The following is a 20,783-nucleotide window of genomic DNA, read 5'->3' on the forward strand; positions in this document are numbered from 1 at the left end:
TCGTTTTCTAAAATCTTTTCTGTCAAGTCATCTCTGCTGATTGCCGCTAACCAAAGAGTACGTCTTTCTGATGACAACCTTTCCGTTTGTTCTCCTTGGTTTGTTAAAACTTTCGGAACACGGCAAAACGCTACATTCGGACACTTGTCGCTTTTGTTCCCACAACCAACAATTAAACAAAACGACGGCATTATATCAACAAGACCAATTCACACTCTAGTTTGATCGTTCGAAGGCTGCTTGCACTGAAACGCGCGTGGATCAAGGCAATTTTTCTCATAGGAACCATTTAAATTCGAATAAAAAAATTCAGGCAGACAAATTGTAGCGTGCAATCAATGAACCGGGACAAATCGCGCAGAGATACGCCGTGAGACTGGTAGATTTTACAATTTTTCGTCATGATTTCTTCACTCGTAGTCATGTCGAAAATGAAAATGATCCCAATTTATAAAAAACTGTTGCACTGAAACCAATTTTTATTAGTTTCACCGATTTTCAACACCGGGATCATGTTTACAAATTTAAAAGTAATCGGGCCGACAAAACAAAGTGAGCAGAATAATCGGTTTTAGAAATTGAAAAAAATAGGGCTCAAAAAATCGATATAAAGGGGCTTTGTGGTTGAAATATACCTTAAATGACAAAAGGGCACTATAAATTAGCTACCTTTCCGATTTTAATTCACAAGGAAGGAAAGGAAAATGCGAGGTATATCTTGAAAGCACTTGCGATGCCCGCACTCTGAATGGTAAACACAGGGAAAACCACAGGGCGCCCACACAAACTATGTGACCGTTTGTATTTTGAATTTATAGAGGCAATGTATGGGAATATCGAAAATCCTCGTATTATCGTACTAGATTGCGATAGATATTCTCATTTAACATCAAAATAAACGTAGTTTTACCTTAAATGTTGTGTGTTGTCATTCCTGAGGTTGAAGACGGCGATTTTAGCCATTTCGAAGGGTTCGGCGTTGAACGTTCACTCGAGCGTAATAGAAGAGTGAGCGAAATGGCTAAAATCGCCGTCTTCAACCTCAGGAATGACAACACACAACATTTAAGGTAAAACTACGTTTATTTTGATGTTAAATGAGAATATCTATCGCAATCTAGTACAATAATACGAGGATTTTCGATATTCGCATACATTGCCTCTATAAATTCAAAATACAAACGGTCACATAGTTTGTGTGGGCGCCCTGTGGGAAAACCCATCAAAGTGGTCCTCCAACATGGCGGACGGTAAATCAAGGGTCACGTGTCCGCACACACACTATTAACATTACAGGTGCTAAGGCCGGGCACCAAGATCAGACGACCCACGAGTATCAACATTAGAGTTAAGGCCCGTGCCCCGCACAGTGATCCACGTTCTTTGCCGTCGCAAGGCTCCGCTTGTCGCCATTGCACAATAAAAAGGTGCGGTAATACAAGGATCCATGTCCGAGCACTATTTCAGGGCCCCAAGATCAAACGGCCTATCAGTATCATATCAACAGTAGAGTTAAGCCCCGTGCCCGGCAAACGGGGCACAGGTACTTCCAATTCATATTTTCGAAAAAATAGACCATTTCCGAATTTCTTTGAACCTCATTATGAAAGCGACGCTAAAGGCATATGAAAAGGTTTGCACTTAGCCTCGCTTTCATATTGAGGTTCACAGCAACTCAGAAATGGCCAAATTACTTTCAAGTGCCTTTCCTTTGATGCAAAACAGGACTTGCTTCAGCTTTGGCTCACATCAATGGTTTTTAATCTTGTCGTCAAACCGAATCAACGTTTTACAAAAAAAACAGAATAAACAAATCAGAATTCGAAATGTTCCATTAAACTAAAAGAGGTTCGGGATATTCCTGTGGCTTGGTTTCATTTCTAATCGGTGGAGAAAAGGGTGCGACTTTATTTTAACCAATCAGTGCATAACAAAGAAAAACCTAAACAAACGAAGAAAAACTTGCAATGGACAATTAACAAAAACATCACCAAAAACAAAAGTGTATCACATCTTGTCCTCGCTGGGTGTCCATTCATCTCTTTTAAGGTTAATTCTAAGCTGGCACATGGAGAAAATGCGCCCTGGTTGATGAATTTTGTATCGTCATCATCTCCCTGCTGTGAAATGTGTTGGCATTGTAAGTAATATATCAAACACAAGGAAGAGTGTTTCATACGATTTTCAAACAACGAGACGTCCGCCTCGCTTTTTCAGCCAACTGTTCGAGTTGTTTAGAAATCGCATCAAACACTCTTTCGTGTGTTTGATGTAACTTCTCAAACCATTAATAGTTTATGAAGACATTCAAAGCAACCATTCACTAAATTTTAGGAGAATTACGATCACATTTCCAAATCTCCTTCACTGTAGTGATTTCATTTGTTTTCTCGACATGAATTATTGATTAGTTTGAAACGGAGAAATTCTATGTTGATCTCTGTATACCAAACAGCAGATATATGCAAATTCCTTCAATTGACGAGTTTCTTTGTTCCCTTCGCTCATGTTCTGATGGACCAATTGGTATTTTAGGAACACTTCACGTTGATCTGTAAATCAAATACAGATATCATACTCAAGCATTTAAACTTCAAATGGTTTAATAAAACTCTAATATTACATTTTACTCCGAATTCGTTTCTCGGAGTCAATTTCATATTTGTCTCTTGTAATCTACTTGGTAAAAGTCACTTGGCACAAAACATTCAACCCTGCAATTGCGTTACAAGGCTTATCGAAAAAGACAAAATCTTCTGAATTTGTGTCTTCTGATTCTAAAATGTTGAATCTGGTTTAACGTCTATGTACAATTGAGGTACCAAATGCACCTTGTTAGAAATATGTACGGCTGTAACATTTGCTATCTACCTAACTACAAAACTTATACCATGTCTTTGGTTTGTACAGCACGACATATCATGAAATAATGTTCACGTTGGTTACACGTTACTTAATGAAAGCAATAACATATGGCACGAAACAATTTCATGCCGTACCTTAATTACAGGAGATTTAACAGTACAAGGATTATAGAAAAAAGACAAAACCTTCTGAATTTGTGTCTTCTGGTTCTAAAATGTTAAATCTGCCTTGATTTTCAAGTTCATTAGCGTCTATGTACAATTGAGGTACCAGATTGAGGCGCCCCAAGTTTGAAATATGTACGGCTGCACATTTGCTGTCCACCTAACTACAAAACTTATACCATATCTCTGATATAATGTTCTCACTTGTTTCACTCAATAAAACCAATCACGTTTGGCACGAAACAATTTCATACCGTACCTTAATTACAGGACATTTAACAGTACAAGGATTATGGAAAAAAGACAAAACCTTCTCGATTTGTGTCTTCTGATTTTAAAATGTTAAATTTGCCTTAACGTCTATGTACAATTGAGGTACCAAATGCACCCTGTTAGAAATATGCACGGCTGTACAATTGCTATCTACCTAACTACAAAACTTATACCATGTCTTTGGTTTGTACAGCACGACATAGCATGAAACAATGTTCTTGTTGGTTACACATAATGAAAACAATAACATTTGGCAAGAAACAAATTTCCCCCGTACTTGAATTACAGGTGATTTGTCAGTACAAGGATCATAGAAAGAAGACAAAACCTTCTCGATTTGTGTCTTCTGATTCTAAAATGTTAAAATACAATTCAGCTGCTTTGACTTTCACGGTCTTCAACAGCTATTTACATTACTTACACTAAAAAGGTAATTTCTTTAATAAACCGATCCATTTGGGAATCATGAGACGAGAGAAACCCCACAGTCACCCCAACAACAAATTCACATTATTTCCATGACAACGGACTTTCATTCTCAGTTAATACTTCGGTAGTCTGCAGGTAAGAGTGAGCCGGTACCAGCTTCACATGCGATACGATATTCGTGAGATATTTCCCGATACTTGGCACTTTCTTTTATATCGATACTGTGACGTCTTTACTCCAGACTTGTACTATGACGCCATTACCGTCGGTAGAATCCAGGCTTAAACGAGTAGAGAACGCTCAAGTTGCTGTGCTGCCAAGAGAACAGTAAAATTCTTCCGCAAAAAAAGGTTGTGCTTGAGAGCAGTAAGAATTAAAATTCCTCCAACGTTATGTGGAATGCCATCACGCTTCTTTGAAGTTGTTTGTTTAACGGCATCGAAACAAAACCTGTGTCGTTCACAAGTATCGATACTTGAACACTCCCAGGTATCGACTATGTGGCATCAATATCGACTCACCCTTACGCTGCAGACTTTAGTCTGAGTATCGGTTGCATACCGAGATAAAATTCTTCACCCAGCCTTGTGCGCAATTAGAAACGGTCAGGGTAACAGTACAAGGTATGTGAACAATAAAACAACAACATAACCATGCATTTGCATTACATGCCACATGTTGGGATCGACAGGAAGAGAGGCATCTCTGACGGGAACTTTGATAGATTCTAAATATACAATGACACTTTTCAAGAAAACCTTAAACTCTTCCACTCCCACAGCAATGCTTCACAAGGTGGTTCTACCTTTTGAGTTTGTGGATAAAATCCTCAAGTGTGACTATTCAAATGAAAACTACTGAGCAGTACTTTCCAGTTGTATTCTTGGTTTTCACATGACGTCATAAAAAACTGAAATTCATAACTAAACACAATTTTGGGTTTTTATCTTCATCACATATAAGAAAATCTAAATTTCCATTGGCTTGCTTGTTTTCATCAGGATAGCATTCTTTGTTTTGAAAATAGAGCAGTTTGAATTTTAGATTTTTGCGCAGTGCGTGACAGAAGGATTGCTGCTCTAAACATGTCACGTACATGAAAACATCGATTCGCCTCGTGTTTTTTTTAGGTCTGATCAGCTAACATGTAATAGAAGCGTTAATGTCGATGTGTGAAAGTTCAGCAGAGAGAAGAAAGGCTTTGAAATAGCCAAGGTAAACTCCAGATGTTTTTGCTGGTTTCCGGCCGCCATGTTGGTGCCCATCAGACGGGGCACCAACATGGCGTCCCATACTAAACTCTGTAATTTTCCGTGGTACATTTTCTCGAATAACTCGATTAGGAGATATCGCACAGCCCTGTGGCTTTCACACGTTGTTTATGTATCACTCTTCTACAACATATCAATTTCTTGACTTTATCTATTGAATGGTGGAGGATTTTATTTTTTCACTTGCGTGACGATGTGTGAGGTGAAAACCACCTATTGTCTATTAAGCTGCACAAGGTGGTTTTAACTTTTGAGTCTGTGGATGAAATCCTCAAGTGTGACCATTTAAATGAAAGGTAGCGAACAGTACTTTCGTATGGTGCTGTTTATTATGCTGTACAAGATGGTTCTAACTTTTGAGTCTGAGGATGAAATCCTAAAGTGTTACCATTCAAATGAAAACTAGTGAGCAGTACTTTCCTGTGGTGCTGTTTATGTTGTACAAGGTGGTTTTAACTTTCGAATCTGTGGATGAAATCCTCAAGTGTGACCATTCAAATGAAAGCTACTGAGCTGTACTTTCCTGTGGTGCTGTAGCTACACGAGGTGGTTCTAGCTTTTGAGTCTGTGGATGAAATCCCTCACATGTGACCAATCAATCAAAGCTACTAAACATAACTTTCCCGTGGTGTTCTTCCTTGTCTTCTGTTTTATAAATTGAATTTTAGGATTTTCTTAAATTTTGAGTTTTAGATACTCTTTGGAGTGAAACTCAGACTCGGGCCGAGTTTAATTTTCTAAATATCCACACGATTGTGTCCAACACGTTGATCTCCTTTGCACTTGCCTCACATCTAATAGCAAATGTTTAATCAGATTTTATCTCGGACTGCATTTAATACCCAGCCGCCAACTTTTCAAAACTAATCTGCTTTCGTCACGGTGCACAGAATTTTCCCCAAATGTTCGAACCTCTTACATCACTTACTACACAAAAAATGAAGAATTTGGCTTAGTGTCTGGTTGAAAGGATCATTGAGAACTCTTAATCGGTCAAGATTTCATTCCATTCCTGGGTCATTAATCAAACAAGCGCGGTCACCAGTGGTAAATACAAAATAACGTATTTTGAGCTAAGAAATGGAACTGTCTTGAAACGAAGGCTTATGCAGGGATTCCCTTCAATCAATCTACATTATCGTATCGTATCGTAGCTTTGTTTAACGATAATTCCCTGCATAAGCTCAATTACAAGCTAGTTCGAGTTCAACAAGTCCAAAATTAAACTACTCAACAAAAGGAGCGCCGTTGCCTTTGACAAACACAATTAACACAGAGGCAAATTTGAAGACTGGAGACAGTTAACCCTTTAAGCCCCAATGGAGATCAGTAGCTTTGTCCTCCTTGAAATACCGTAAACAGCCGCTTATAAGACCTGGGCTTACACATCTTCGTAAGGGGTTTCAGATGGCGTTATAAACGGAGGGGTTTATAACCGGAATAAAAAAAAAACGTTTCCAAACGAGCTATAGAAGTGTTGATCGAAATACGTTTTTCACTTACTTGTTTTTTAATTAAGCCTTAAAACGTCAATCTTTCGAACAAAAATAAAACCAATAACACGAACGAAACTAGAGGGCGCTTATATCCGGGGGGAGGGGGAGGGGGCTCATAATCGGATGTAATTTTTTGGTTTAGAGGTAGATGGGCCTATAACCAGGAAGGCTTATAAGCGGAGTGAGGGGGGAGGGGAGGGTCTTATAAGCGGCAGTTTACGCTATCGGTAAAACATCAAACACGCAGATCACGAGAATATAGCAAATGATCACTGAAAGATAAACTGACTTTGAGCAATTTTTCCCAACTAATACCACAACAAATATGAAGACGCCAATAAGGAGAATTTGCGGTTGGATATTAGGACTTAAAGGCTTCACTATTCAACTTCACTTTGCCAAGTAACTGTTTCGTTAAACATTGTCAAAAACTCACACTAGGAATTTAGAATTCAGTTGGTTCGTGCTTAGCACGCGTGCGGGAAGTTTAGAAAGTAGGGGATAACCTTAAAGGCCCGTTTACACATGCAATTTTTGTCGCGCGCCCCTTGCAGTTTTAAATCGCACAAGTAAACTAGCGGCCATTTCAGCGCGTATTTGTCACAGGAGGCTCGGGGAAGGTTTCAAACGTGACACAATTTTGCTCAATTTCTTAAAAAAAAAGTACAGCGTTGAAAACATCAAAAAAAAAATCCCATTGGTTTAAAGTACGATTTGAAGTCGTAGCCTTCCGCGAGAAAAGTTGTAGTAAGGTGCGACAAAACTCGCCAGTGTAGAAGGGCCTTAAAAGTTCGCCGAGAGCAACTCTGATTTCTCGAGTGCGCTTAAAACTTTCCAAGTGTCCATAACTCAATAGACGCACAGCTAAAAGTATGAAACAGACGCAGTTTGGCACAGAGGTAAGTGGTGGAACGAAAAAAACGTAGTCTGGTTACTCACACCAATCCGTTTATAACAAAACTTACAGAAAACTGTATAAAATACAAACAAGATTGTGCGAAGAAAATCTAAAAACGTCGGAGCTTCCCTAAGTTTATTAGTTACGAGTGTTCTGAACTTCCTTTTCTAAATAATATTTTTCCTTTCATGCAAGAAACCGTACTCTTGCGCCGTTTTGAAAATCACTTCAACTGATTTTAGAGTTAAGTTCAAAAGCAAAGTTCGACGCATTGAATCGCTACCGTCCAAGGAACTTTTGTGTCTATAATTAACATGCTAATAAAAAAAAAAAAAAAAAAAGAAGCGCCGGCTTTTGGAAATGGTATAAAAGAAAAAGGTTTTCATTGTCCAATAATAAAAAAAGTTACCTAGCCGTTACCTAGCTTCTATTATTTTTATATCAAAGTTACAAACTTGTTTACTTTAGAGAATCCGATTGATCCAATCTGTAGTTTGTTGAGTTCTTGCTGAGCTCCTTACTAGCATAGCCCCACAGTGGGCTTTGAATCAATCACCCCGCTATTTGTCGTTTCGTTTTCTTATAAAGAGCGACTTGATTTCACTCCAATCCAAAGATTTAACTTCTGTGTCGACTTAATTTACGTACTCTGGACTCGTTTTCCATCTTTCCGGTTCTTCAAGAAAGTTTTCTTCTTCAATAGCGACCAAGAACAAATTTTCTTAGCTGAATGTAACTTGCAATTGTTATCATGATTGTATGGATGCAGCGCATGCGTCAATTGAGTTATGGATACACGCCTTCGTTATTGAATTTAATCGGGTGAATTTACTTTCACTTTGCTCACGGAGTGGTAGATTTTAGCACACAGGTTCCTCTCCATACAAGCTTACCGTTAAACTAAGATACGTTAACGACTTACAGTCTGCAAAACACTTGCTAAGATCACATCCAATGCCTCTACTTGTAGAACTGTGGTCGTTGATTGTCAATTTCAGAGTACTTAATGTGTCACTTCCTGCCAGATTATTGCACAGTTCTCGTAACTTATCTTTCCTCACTTCACTACAGCTATTGATTGCAAGACTGACAGTTGTTAATGACTTATTTCTGGCGATACCATCACCCAGATTCTTAATCCAGATTCCAGTAGTGTTACTGTAGTTGTTGATTGTAAGAGTGAGAGTAGTTAATGACGCATTTCTGGCCAAACCATCACCCAGATCCGTTATCGAGACTCCAGCTGCGTCACTGTAGTTGTTGATTGTAAGAGTGAGTGTATGTAATGACTCGTTTAACGCCAAACTACCACCCAGAGCCCATATCCAGTCTCCACCCGTGCCACTGTAGTTGTCGATTGTAAGAGTGAGTGTATGTAATGACTCGTTTGACGCCAAACCATCACCCAGATCCCGTATCCAGTCTCCACCCGTGTCACTGTAGTTGTTGATTGTAAGAGTAAGTGTTTTTAATGACGTGTTTGCCGCCAAACCATCACCCAGACCCAGCATCCAGTATCTACCCGTATCCTCGTAGTTGTTGATTGTAAGAGTAACCGTATGTAATGACTTGTTTGCCGCCAAACCATCACCCAGATCCCGCATCCAGCATCTACCCGTATCCCCGTAGTTGTTGATTGTAAGAGTAAATGTATGTAATGACTTGTTTGCCGCCAAACCATCACCCAGATCCCGCATCCAGTCTCCACCCGTATACCCGTAGTTGTTGATTGTAAGAGTAAATGTATGTAATGACTTGTTTGCCGCCAAACCATCACCCAGACCCCGCATCCAGTCTCCACCCGTATACCCGTAGTTGTTGATTTTAAGAGTAAACGTATGTAATGACTTGTTTGCCGCCAAACCATCACCCAGACCCCGCATCCAGCATCTACCCGTATCCCCGTAGTTGTTGATTGTAAGAGTAAATGTATGTAATGACTTGTTTGCCGCCAAACCATCACCCAGACCCCGCATCCAGTCTCCACCCGTATCCCCGTAGTTGTTGATTGTAAGAGTAAATGTATGTAATGACTTGTTTGCCGCCAAACCATCACCCAGACCCCGCATCCAGTCTCCACCCGTATACCCGTAGTTGTTGATTGTAAGAGTGAGTGTATGTAATGACTCGTTTACCGCCAAACCATGACCCAGACCCAGTACCCAGTCTCCACCCGTGTTACTGCAGTAGTTGATTGTAAGACTGAGTGTTTGTAATGACGTGTTTGACGCCAAACCATGACCCAGATCCTGTATCAAGCCTCCACCCTTGTCACTGTAGTTGTTGATTGTTAGAGTAAGTGTATGTAATGACTTGTTTGACGCCAAACCATAACCCAGATATAGCCAAAGGAAACAACTCTCACTAATGTGGCTGTTGATGGTAAGGGAGAGTGCTGTTAATGATGCATTTTTCGCCAAACTGTTGCTGAGATCTATTCCCATGTCAGTGAGGGAATATAATGTAAGAGTGAGAACGAGCGTAGCAAAGGAGGTGTTTTCCAACACTACTTCAAGCAGACGTTGTATCCACCCTACGTTCTTGTCACGACGGTTTTCGATTGTAAGATTAAGTGTTGTTAATGACGTGCTGTTTGTTAACCCTTTATTCAGGCCCTGTGCCCAGTCATCACTCACGCCACTGATTGTCAGACTAAGTTCACTTGTTCCAGTATCCTTCACTTTACTGAATACTGAAGGTAATAACGAGGGATTATCAATACAGAAATAAAGGCCACAGGGAGAACAGTCTGGTGTCAAGTCATGGACAATCACCTTTGAGTTCGCATTGTAGTTGGCACCAGAAAACCGCTCAATAGCAGCCTTCCCTTTAGTGGTTAATTCTCCCCAAATTTTGACAGTAACGGGGTGTACGCACTTTTCTATTTTTAGGTAGCTCGTAAGACTGCTTGCAACATCATCAGTTACGTTTCCGTGAATGTTAAGAGTAAGTCGATACGGTGTGTACTTCACCAAGAGTCTCCCGACAGCTTCTATAACTTCACAGCATAACTCACCCCAAACGTTTAATGTCTGTTCTAAATTAAAACTGCTCTTAGCCAAAACAGGAGTAAGACAAGGGACCTTAGCAGCTGCAATGTTTCCACTGATATTCGGGTGGAAAGTGCACGACAGTTTTGCTTTGTTAGCTGAAATTATACCTTTAATAACAGTCGCCCAGCTGTCAGGAAGTTCACCAAAGATTTTTACCTCCAAAGTATCGACGGAGCAATTTTGTAAGAAACCTCTTTTTAGGAAGACGATGCCTGATTCACTCAGCCTTCCAAAAACAATCAAAGTAAAAGATTTTAAAAAGGCTTGTTCTGAAAGTCCTTCACAAAGGGCAGCAGCTAATGAATCTTGCATGTCTCCAAAAATAGTGATGACAACAGAGGTCAACGATGTGTTGAGTAAAACTCTTTTCAAAGCCAGTATTGAAGTGTCACTTAGTGAACCATAAATCATGAGGACAACTGACTTCAATGGTGTATCCGCAGACAATCCTTTTTCAAGAGCTCTGGCCCAAGCCTCGCCGCACACATTAAACAGTTCAAATGTCACGGAAGTCAAGGTGTTGCTTGCAGCCAAACTGTCACCAATAATATCAGCCATGTCAGAAGAGAGGCTTTGAAGAGTTCTAAGAGTAACTGACATTAAAGTCGAGTTTTGAAATAGTCCATCGTAAAAGGCATCTCCGAGAGCTTCTAATCCGGAAACGAACAAACTCTGTAGTTTTGGGCAGGATTTCAGGTAATCAAAAGCAGAATTTACTTCGAAATCTCCATCAAACTCATTACAACACACAGATAAATGAACAGGATGCCGTAATTGTGAAAAGTTCCGGCAGTATTTTGCAACCTCAAAAAAACTAGAATAAGAATAGTCGCCGTTTTCGCCCACTTCCACAGTCAAAGGGAAAGGAATGAACGAAAAAAGAGCGAACGCCACTTCTTCAGCTTCTCCACTTTCACTGAAACTTTCAGTAAAAAACGATGCTTCTTCCTCTGAGCACTTGAGCCAGTCCCAGTCTTCACTCTTCAGCTTCTCGCCAATCTGTCTGAAAAGGATACTCGCTTCCTCACCCAGTATACCGGATAAAAACAGAAACACTTGCCGGTATTTTACTACAACATGGTCATAGAAGTCTAACTGAAACTCTTGGAAGATATTGACCTCTTCTCTCAATATCTTAAGTGCTAGGTATAGTGCGGCCAAGTACTCTTGAAATGTCTTATGAATGAAGAAGTACTCATGTTGGGGGTTTATCCTCTTCAAGCTGGCTTCCTTGAAAACAAGGCCTAGTTTCCGAGCAACCAGATCTTTATATCTCCTTTCAAATCTTTCCAGTTCTCCTTCACGAAATGAATGACGATCTTCTAATAGACATGCCCAGGCCAACTCTCCCAGTACCAGTAAGCTCTCTTCGAATTGCTTCTCCAGAGCTTTTTCCTCCCTGGGAAATTCCCAGCCATGTTTCCCACAAAATCGTCGTAGAAGACATCGAATAATGATATGATAGAGTTCAGTACGACGAGATGGAAGCTCTCCCTCAAAGTCTTCAAAAACAACACAGAGAAGGAGCAAATTCAATGGATTGTTTGGTAAAGCATGGAGGAAAGAGTTTTCCTGGATTGCTTTGATAAGCCTCTCTCCTTTTGACAAATGCTCACGCCCCAAATGATTAAAATGCTTTCTGATGTACTCAAAAGCATCTGCGTCTGTAAATCCTTCAATTTGCAAAAGAACGTCAAAGTCAACCTTCTGTCGTATCTCAATTCCCCTCTCTTGGCGAGATGTGGCCAAGACATAACAAAATGGCAAAATTTTTTTACTAAGCAATTCATCCACATTACATTTAAACTTCTCAGGTAACTCATCCAGACCATCCAAAATCAACAAAACTTTTCCATGGTAGTGGAACTCTTTAATGTAACCTATGAGCTCTTTCCTGATCTCTTCATTTTCAGGTAGAAGTTGTTCATTGATGGCTTCCAATACGTCTCCACCAATGTCCCTGCATTTCAGCAATAGTACAATTTGAAACTCGGGAAAGGAATGGTCTTTTGGGATTTTTCCACTTGCCCAGTCATACGCGATTTTGAGACAAAATGTTGTCTTCCCAATACCAGGGCTTCCTTCTGCTAGTACGGTTACATCATCTGGGGCTACAAAGATGTCATAAATGCCTACGTCATCGCGTCTTAGCTGGAAATCGGTTTTTCTCCTTGAAAGGATTCTCAGTCTCGTATAAACATCTTCCATGGGTAGCTTCAAGGTGTTCTCCCAAAGGAGTGGTTTCAAAAGCGACCGCTTTTTGTACGTATCTTTGAGAAAATTGACAACAAAAACCAGGCCTGGACCTACATAAGAACAACAAAAAGTATGTTAGCCCAAGGGCTAGAATTTTGTTTCAGCCCTAAAGTGTTTATCTACCGGATTAAAAAGCACTGTATTACATGTTGTCTACTAGATGTGTCTGTCTGTAATTGTGCTGCATTTCACAAAATACAGTCGAGCCTCCGCACAAACACCTCCCCCATAAAAGCTACTAAAATGTCACATCTGTTATTTTCAACTTCACATAAACACAGCGGACAGGTCAGTTAAATTGACGCCAAAATCCATTTCCGTCTCGTGCCTTAAAATTCAGTAAAAGAGAGAGGCTGGACTCAGTGATGTCCTCAGGAAAACATTGCTACAGGAAGCCAAACAAAAAGCTAGCTCTACTGACTTTGCTCTGAACACAGAGCGCGCCAAATTTAAACCGAGATTCTTCTGCGGTTAATGGACGTTTCAGAGAGAATAGAGAGATTTAGAATCGCGTTTACAGCAAACAGCAAACATGAGATTCGCGTGTATGTTTTCTTGAAATTTTTAGTATATAGATGAGAATAGCGGAAAATAATTCTGCCCTTTGATACTAATGCAAAACTACTCAACTGAGAAACTGAAAACAGCGAGTGGCAAATATAGAATAAGCGTGGTCACGTTGTTATTTTTGCCGTTTGCCGAAACGTAATTCTAAATCAATCTAATAGGACTAACTGAGCAAAACAAAAACGTTAATATGAACGGGGAGGGGGGGGGGGGGGGGGAGGAACTTTTTAAAAAAATAAACGTCTGCTCATGATCGCTGTACTTCTTATCCTGAAAACCAATGGGAAATGCAGAAATAAAATCGACCTCTTAAAAAGAGACAATCAAGAAAATCCCTTTGTCCCACCCCCCTAACATTCTGATGGGCTCATTTTCGGTGGATGGTATTTTTGGAGGTACTGTATGTTCTTGAAAATCCAGTAAGATATAATATATAGAGCATTGCAAGGATCTTATGTGAAGGACATGTGCTTTAGGCGTGGTGAGGGGATTTATTACTGTAAGGGTCTTGTTGGAGACTCAAGATTATCCCTTTGTCCCACTCCCCTAACATTTTGATGGGCTCGTTTTCGGTGGATGGTATTTTCATGTGTCCTGCTGGTGTACTAAAAAAACCTCTAATCAAATGAATTCCCCTCTGTACGATCTAATGCCGGAAAAGAAGGTTACAACCGAAAAACCTCTAATAAAATGGATAACTACAACACTAAAAAATGGAACATGATATACATTCAGAGGCTGTGAAGCAAGCTAGTTAACAATCGCAGAGGATCAATAATCCTGGGAAGTCATATAAATGGTTTGTTTTACTCACTCAGGGCAGGTTGCACTGTTGACAAAGGAAAATGGCTACAACCAGAGAAGCCTAAAAAAGGAAAAGAGCAATAAGTAATAAGCAGTCTACTTGTAAAGCATACTTGAAGTGGCTAACCTCATCCTTGTGCTGAAATTGCGTGCTATCATGTGGGTGGCAGATTTCTGGATTAGCCCAATTGGCATGTTCTCTTCAATATTATTCAGGTCTTTTTAGAACCAAAATATAACTAGTTGACATAAATTTGTTACATGTGATTGGTTCAAGTATTTCCCACCTACCTTCTGTTCCACTTCTCATATGAGTTTGAGAGGCTGCAGGGACAGGACACTGACTGTAACCTGCCACTGAAGACTGACTTCCACCAGAAAAACCTTCAGGGTGGAGAATTGTAATAAACAAGATAATGAAACATAGCACTTTGGAGAATTAATGACATACTGATTCAGAGGCATCAACAAACTGGACTCTATAAGCACACCTATGTGTTAATACCTCCAAGTTTTGTATTTTGCGCTTATGTCAGAGAGTGGAGAGTATAAATTCTTTACCATAAACATGAAGCAACAGAAAATTGGACATACTGTTAAAAATGATGTACCAAGACAGCAGACATTTTTGTAAATGCTACGTGACAGCTTAATTGTGATCGTTTGGAGTTTTTCCCACCAACCTTGAATTCCACTTGTCAAATGACTTTGAGAGGCCACAGGGAAAGGAAGCTGACTGTAACCTGCCACTGAAGACTGACTTCCACCAGAAAAACCTTCAGAGGAGAAATTTGTACACAAAGAAGTTAAAAAAAGCATTTTATGGGGTAAATGGGGTTACACAGGTAGCAGCTTGCTTTAAAATATAGTTGTATGACTGTCATGTATATTATATACTTCAGTGAGCACATTTAATGGATCTTTCTATAGGACTTTTGTTAATGGCATTTCTTAAATGGAACCAGCTTTTGTTTTTCAGAAAAGTTTACCACTTTTTGTTTCCAAGTAAAAGCTAAGTAGCCAATGTGTATGGAAAGGCAGGCACCAAACTGGACTCCATCACATAAAGATTCATAGAACCAATTGTCAGATGTTCTTGAAGATAAGTGGCACTCCAACTCTTGAACACACTTTCAGGTAAAACCACAGGCTAAATTACAGTAGATTTTATGGCACGTCTTAAAAAAAAAAAGGTGAATGTGGGCTTGGGCCTGCTGGTTTTGATGATGTGTCATCTACTAAAGAAACTGCTTCCCTTTTCCTAGCTAGCACCTACACATGCACCTTAAAATACTTGCGTATAAATTGTATTGCAATTATTGTCTAAGATCTTTTAAGCTAAAAAGGTGTATTGTTTCAGCACGAGAGACAGTTGACATTTTTTATCACTCGCACATGCTTTGACACTGCTTTTCTTGAGATTTCATCACATATTAAAATGTTTTTAATCTACCTTCTGTTCCACTTCTCAGATGACTTTGAGAGGCTGCAGGGAAAGGAAACTGACTGTAACCTGCTACTGAAGACTGACTTCCATCAGAAAAACCTTCAGAGAGGAAAATTATAATCAGCAAAACTTTTTAGAGAGTAAACGAATGAATAAAATAAACTTACCAGCAGCCAACAAACTTTTGATTAATAATTAATAACAAAGCACACACAATTCAACGAACACCCTTGAATGGTTAAATGCAGGCGGAGAAGATCATATGGTACGCATGTTTCAAAACAGTTACGTTTTTGAAACATGATTATTAAAATAATGCAGCAAGATATCTGACATTTTTTGGAAATGCTGTGTGATAGCTTTCACTTGTTGTACTTGTTTTAAGTGTTTTCCCACCTACCTTCTGTTCCAGTTCTCGGATCAGTTTGAGAGGCTGTAGGGAAAGGAAGCTGACTGTAACCTGCTACTGAAGACTGACTTCCACCAGAAAATCCTTCAGAAGAAAAAACTGTTATGAGCAAAATGATCTGATATTTCAAAAATTGTGAGCTTTGTTGGCTAATTGTTTTTCCCACCTACCTTCAGTTCCACTTCTCAGATGGCTTTGTGGGTCTCCAAACAAAGCCCGCTGACTGTAACCTGCTGCTGAACACTGATCACCACCGGAAAAACCTTTGGAGGGCAAAACTGTTTTAATTGTGACAACATTGTACATCATATTAACATCATTGCATTTTAGAAATTGTAAGTCAGAAGACTGGACATTCACAAGGGAAAGCATAATTTTGTTTCTCTTCAGGTTCCAGTATCAACAAGCACATTTTCCTAACTGTTCTTCATATGTTTCTAATACTACTAGTTGGGAGAATTTGTTTAAACATCAAGTCATTTTTACTTAGTTGATCAGTCCATTTATTCTTAAGACTTGTTAGTTTGATCAAATATTGAAACTATAAGGAGAAATGAGATGCTGATCATGGTTTTGGGGTTTAAAGGGTTAAGTTAAAGATGCAGATCTTGCTATTTGTACCACTGGGCTAATCTATGGAAATTGTCAAAGGTTTTAACATAAGAAAGAGAAGGAGACAGCTTGGTCACTTATAAGAAAGACCTATTTTTTATCAAATGAATAATGAAATAATACTTATAACAATATTGTCATTAGAGGTTGAGAAGATAAACAACAAAGAGTTCAACTGTCTGTTTCAGTTATCACATAAATTTTAACCCAAGTAGTAACTTAATTACCTTGCCCATAATAATCGGTCCTATCTTGCCTTGGCTGCTTAGGAGGTTCTCTTTCAGGAAATGATAAAGGCCTTTTAGTCTGCTTTAGTGAACTTGAATCGCTTTGTGACAAACCTGTACCTGAAAATACCAGAAAAAGTGGCAGTGATAGGACCACTGGAACGGTTAAGTTTCAGGGGCAGAAAGTTGGCTAAGGAGGAAGTCAAAACGGGTAAATCCACAACAACAAACAAGTGAGACCTGGGGAGCTACTCTTAATCACCTTTATGGGCCGAAAATTATTTTTGCACCCAGGGCAGTTAATCAAATAAACATGGTACGTGATCTAGAGAAAGTCGTTTATGGAAGAGATGTTTTTGCCCAATCACCAATCCAATTCAGAGGAGCCTGATATTTCAGACCTTGCCCCTTTTGTGCAAACGTCTGCAGTCTATGGGCCTCAATTCTCCTCCAAACACCTTGGTTGTGATCATTTCTTCACTTTTATCTATAATGAAAGACCAGGTTAAGTTGCTGGGGTGACACTGGGTTTTGCAGCTGCTTTTTATGGAGAAAGTGACAGCAAAGATTGCAGGAGATTTCAATTTCATCTATATGGAAGCCCAGAGTCTTTCTTTCTCTCTCCTAGACCGAGCCCTGCACCTACCTTCAATTCCACTTCTCAAATGTGTTTGTGAGGCTACAGGGAAAGGAAGCTGACTGTAACCTGCTATTGAAGACTGACTTCCATCAGAAAAACCTTCAGAGGGGAAAATATAGATTATTGTTGTAAAAAGCGCAATATACACAAAAGAGGTACATGTAGGAACATTCAACATCTACATGAATATAAGGAGAGCACACCCTGTACCAAAACACTCTTATTCTATAATAAAACACCAAGACAGCAGAGCATTTTTGTCAATGAAGCTAGTGTAGTTCTTCTGGTGTTAGTAACACATTTGCTATCAATTTATTATGGCCTCATTATACTTATAAAGAAAAATGAATGAAGAATCAAAAAGGTCGGTCTTGAGGTTCCTTTGATAACAGCCTAAAAAAAGAGCAGAGGCCTTTTCCAGCGCTTGTTCCATCCACAGGCAAAATAATAGCCTCCCTCGCATGCAGACACTCCTTTGGCTTGTCACACAATCTTTCCATTGGGAGGTAAGGATTGTGTGACCAGCCAAAAGAACGCCTGCAAAGTAGGCTACTAAAATAACTGATGAAAACGGTGTTTGTTCTTATATATGCACAGCCTACACAGACAATTCACAAAGCAGAATACATGGCTCAGAGAAAAGCATTAGTGTATGCGGCAAAGAAAATTATGTTCTCAAATATTTTCAGAGTCAAAAATAAGGATTTTACTGAAAATTGACACAAAATCTTTTATAAATATTTATTATGCCATGTGACAGTTGTTGGGATTATGCAAAAGGTTTCCACCAACCCTCTGTTCCACTTCTCAGATGAGTTTGAGAGGCCACAGGGAAAGGACGCTGACTGTAACCTGCTACTGCAGACTGACTTTCACCAGAAAAACCTTCACAGGGGAGAAATTGTAAAGTGTAACAACATTGCATATCATATTAATATCATGGCATTTTAGAGTGTACACTGTAAGTCAGAGAACTGGACATACACCATGAAGAGTATAATTTTGTTTCTCCTTAGTTTGAACCTAAGGAGAAACAAGATTATACTTTCTGTGGTTCCAGTATCAACAGGCTCATTTTCCTAACTGCATGTTCCCGATATCTTCCTTATGCAACTATTTGGGATAATTTATTTGAACATCAAGTCATTTTTCTTAGCTGATCAGTCCATTCATTCTCATGACTTATTAGTTTGATCAAATAGTGAAACTGTAAGGAGAAATGAGATGTTGAATTTTAATTTGCAAATGATACCCAATAGCTTTATTGTAATTGCTATGCGGGATGCCCCGAGGGCAGACTGCGTCAAGTTTTCGGTCGGGTATGTTTTTTTTTCTTCATGGTACTCACAAAATGTAATGAATAAATTAATTAAACCTGATATTATACCCCGTTCTCATAGAGGGAATATTTTTGTCCTCTATTGTTGTCTTTGTACTACATCAAGAATGGCCCCATCAGAATCCATTATCTGGATAGGGAGGGAGGGGATCCATCGACTCATCGATATCTGTGTGATGTCACATAGCCATTAATCAGTGGAAGGCCTCTCTCACTGACATTGGCGGCCATATTGTTTACATGTTTTAAACTCTATTATGCTGTTTTCAAAAAGAAAACTCACCCTTTTGAAGCGGTAAATCAAAAGAATAACTTTTATTAACTACTCGACCATTTAAACGGTGGAAATTAAAGAGTTCCTGGCAAAGGAATCATGCTTTGCTTCACAGAGAACCACAATGTGGGGAGAAAAGGTCATTCAGATAAGCTTAGACACTCATCACATTGTTTTGTCAAACTGATGCCTACGCTACTTGTAATCCACTTCACAAAAAAAAAAATACAGGTTTCAGTAACAGTTTTTATTAAAAGTTTTCTATAAGGAAAGCTTTTTGTCTGTTTTTCTTTCTGAATTTTTATGAAAGGAGGACAATTTGTAAAAGTAGACTTACATAACCAGAATAGAACATGAGTCAGGCCTGGGTTACATTACATTATTGTATAAAAAATTTCCGGTATGACGTCAAGTAGTTTAATGCAAGGATACCGAAACAACATAACCTCATCTTTGTGAATCAAACTATATTCCATTAGCTCAATCAGGATGGGAGGATTTGTTTCCACCTGCACTTAGTGCTAAACATACACCAACTCATCCAACAAAATCACACATAGGAGTCTTGTTTTGATAAAGTGACTCCTGCCTACCTTCTGTTCTAGTTCTCAGATGAGTTTGAGAGGCTGCAGGGAAAGGAAGCTGACTGTAACCTATAGTTTTCCTAATTCGATTGTTTTAAATCCAAACATGGTGATAGATAAAATAAAAAATTTAGTGAACAATGAATTAAAAAAAAAAGGAATTTCTTAAGATTGGTTCTTGATTTTTCCTGCAAGTAAATTAAAGGCTGTATTGTTTGCTGTCAAAATGATGGAAGTATATTTATGAGTGAATGCAAAACAGGCAGCAGAATGCAGCATTTACAAATTGAATACAATGAGAAAAAGCATTTCAGAGACCAGCGTTTCTTGTTTTCATGTTTTGTTAATTACATGTAATTATTATATGGCTGGCTCTGCGAGCAGGCAAGATGAGTCAAATCCTGCGCTGTGATTGGCTACCTGAGCGGGCAATATGGAGCTATCTTGCCCGCTCAGAATTACCCGTTGCCCGTCCGCTTGGCATCGAAAGTTTAATCCCAACAACAATGCAATCTTTTCTTCAATTTTCTCATTGTTTTGGGGGAAAACGCTCACTAAAAAAAGTTGGGTAAACTCTCAACATTTACCTAAAGGAAAGGAAAGAGAATGGAAACGTCCTGGTGTAGTGAAAATTTTGTTTCAGCGACAATGAATGTGAGTTGAATCGGTGAGTTGCTCAGCGTGTAGTATTTTAGGTAGAGTTGATTTTGTAAAACTTATTGTCTCAAGTCGAGTGCCAAATTGATAAGTTCTCTAGGTTTGCAATGACTGTATTTAAATCATAGCATAGTGGAAGTTGCGTTAATTGTTTAGAGCAGTTCAGAAAAGTATTTTTCTCAAGTTCGCCGAAGAAGCTCACGTTTTTAATTTAGCCGCATCTTGCTTGTTGTAAACAACAAAATCTTATCAAAGTTTCGCCCAGTTTTCTGATTTACCTGCTCTTTTTTTTCGGCTTATGTTTGAATATAATCTCAAAATCTATTGTTTCATTCAAAAATTAATGATTGGAAGCCAAAAACTAAGTAAAAATGTTTATTATTTACGCCACCGCGCGATCGCTGAAAATGGCGCGTTTGCCAGATTCTATTCAAATCTTCCCGCTCTTGCGAAAATCTAAATTTTTCGTTCTCAACAATTGTATACTCACTTTAAGCCATTATAAAGTTAGAGCCTTA

The 20,783-nt window shown here is 39.1% G+C and overlaps 1 protein-coding gene across 4 annotated transcripts in view; it reads right to left on the reverse strand.

Moving 5' to 3' along the window:
- Window positions 1–20,783, reverse strand: part of LOC146477775 (uncharacterized) — a 291,187-nt gene that overhangs the window by 196,756 nt on the left and 73,648 nt on the right. For 2 of the 4 annotated variants that reach the window (XM_085113157.1, XM_085113154.1), the window contains 6 exons: window positions 18,204–18,296; window positions 17,418–17,510; window positions 16,772–16,891; window positions 16,103–16,195; window positions 15,924–16,016; window positions 15,530–15,595 (listed from right to left, as the gene is read on the reverse strand). In XM_085113157.1, coding sequence (XP_084969283.1) covers window positions 15,530–15,595; window positions 15,924–16,016; window positions 16,103–16,195; window positions 16,772–16,891; window positions 17,418–17,510; window positions 18,204–18,296 — 558 coding nt within the window. The remainder of the gene's footprint in view (window positions 1–15,529; window positions 15,596–15,923; window positions 16,017–16,102; window positions 16,196–16,771; window positions 16,892–17,417; window positions 17,511–18,203; window positions 18,297–20,783) is intronic. The other 2 variants (XM_085113156.1, XM_085113155.1) reach the window with 2 other exon arrangements.

The sequence above is a fragment of the Pavona decussata genome, unplaced genomic scaffold (genome assembly GCF_977016875.1).
Source record: "Pavona decussata unplaced genomic scaffold, jaPavDecu1.1 SCAFFOLD_69, whole genome shotgun sequence".
NCBI classification, from domain to species: Eukaryota; Metazoa; Cnidaria; class Anthozoa; order Scleractinia; family Agariciidae; genus Pavona; species Pavona decussata.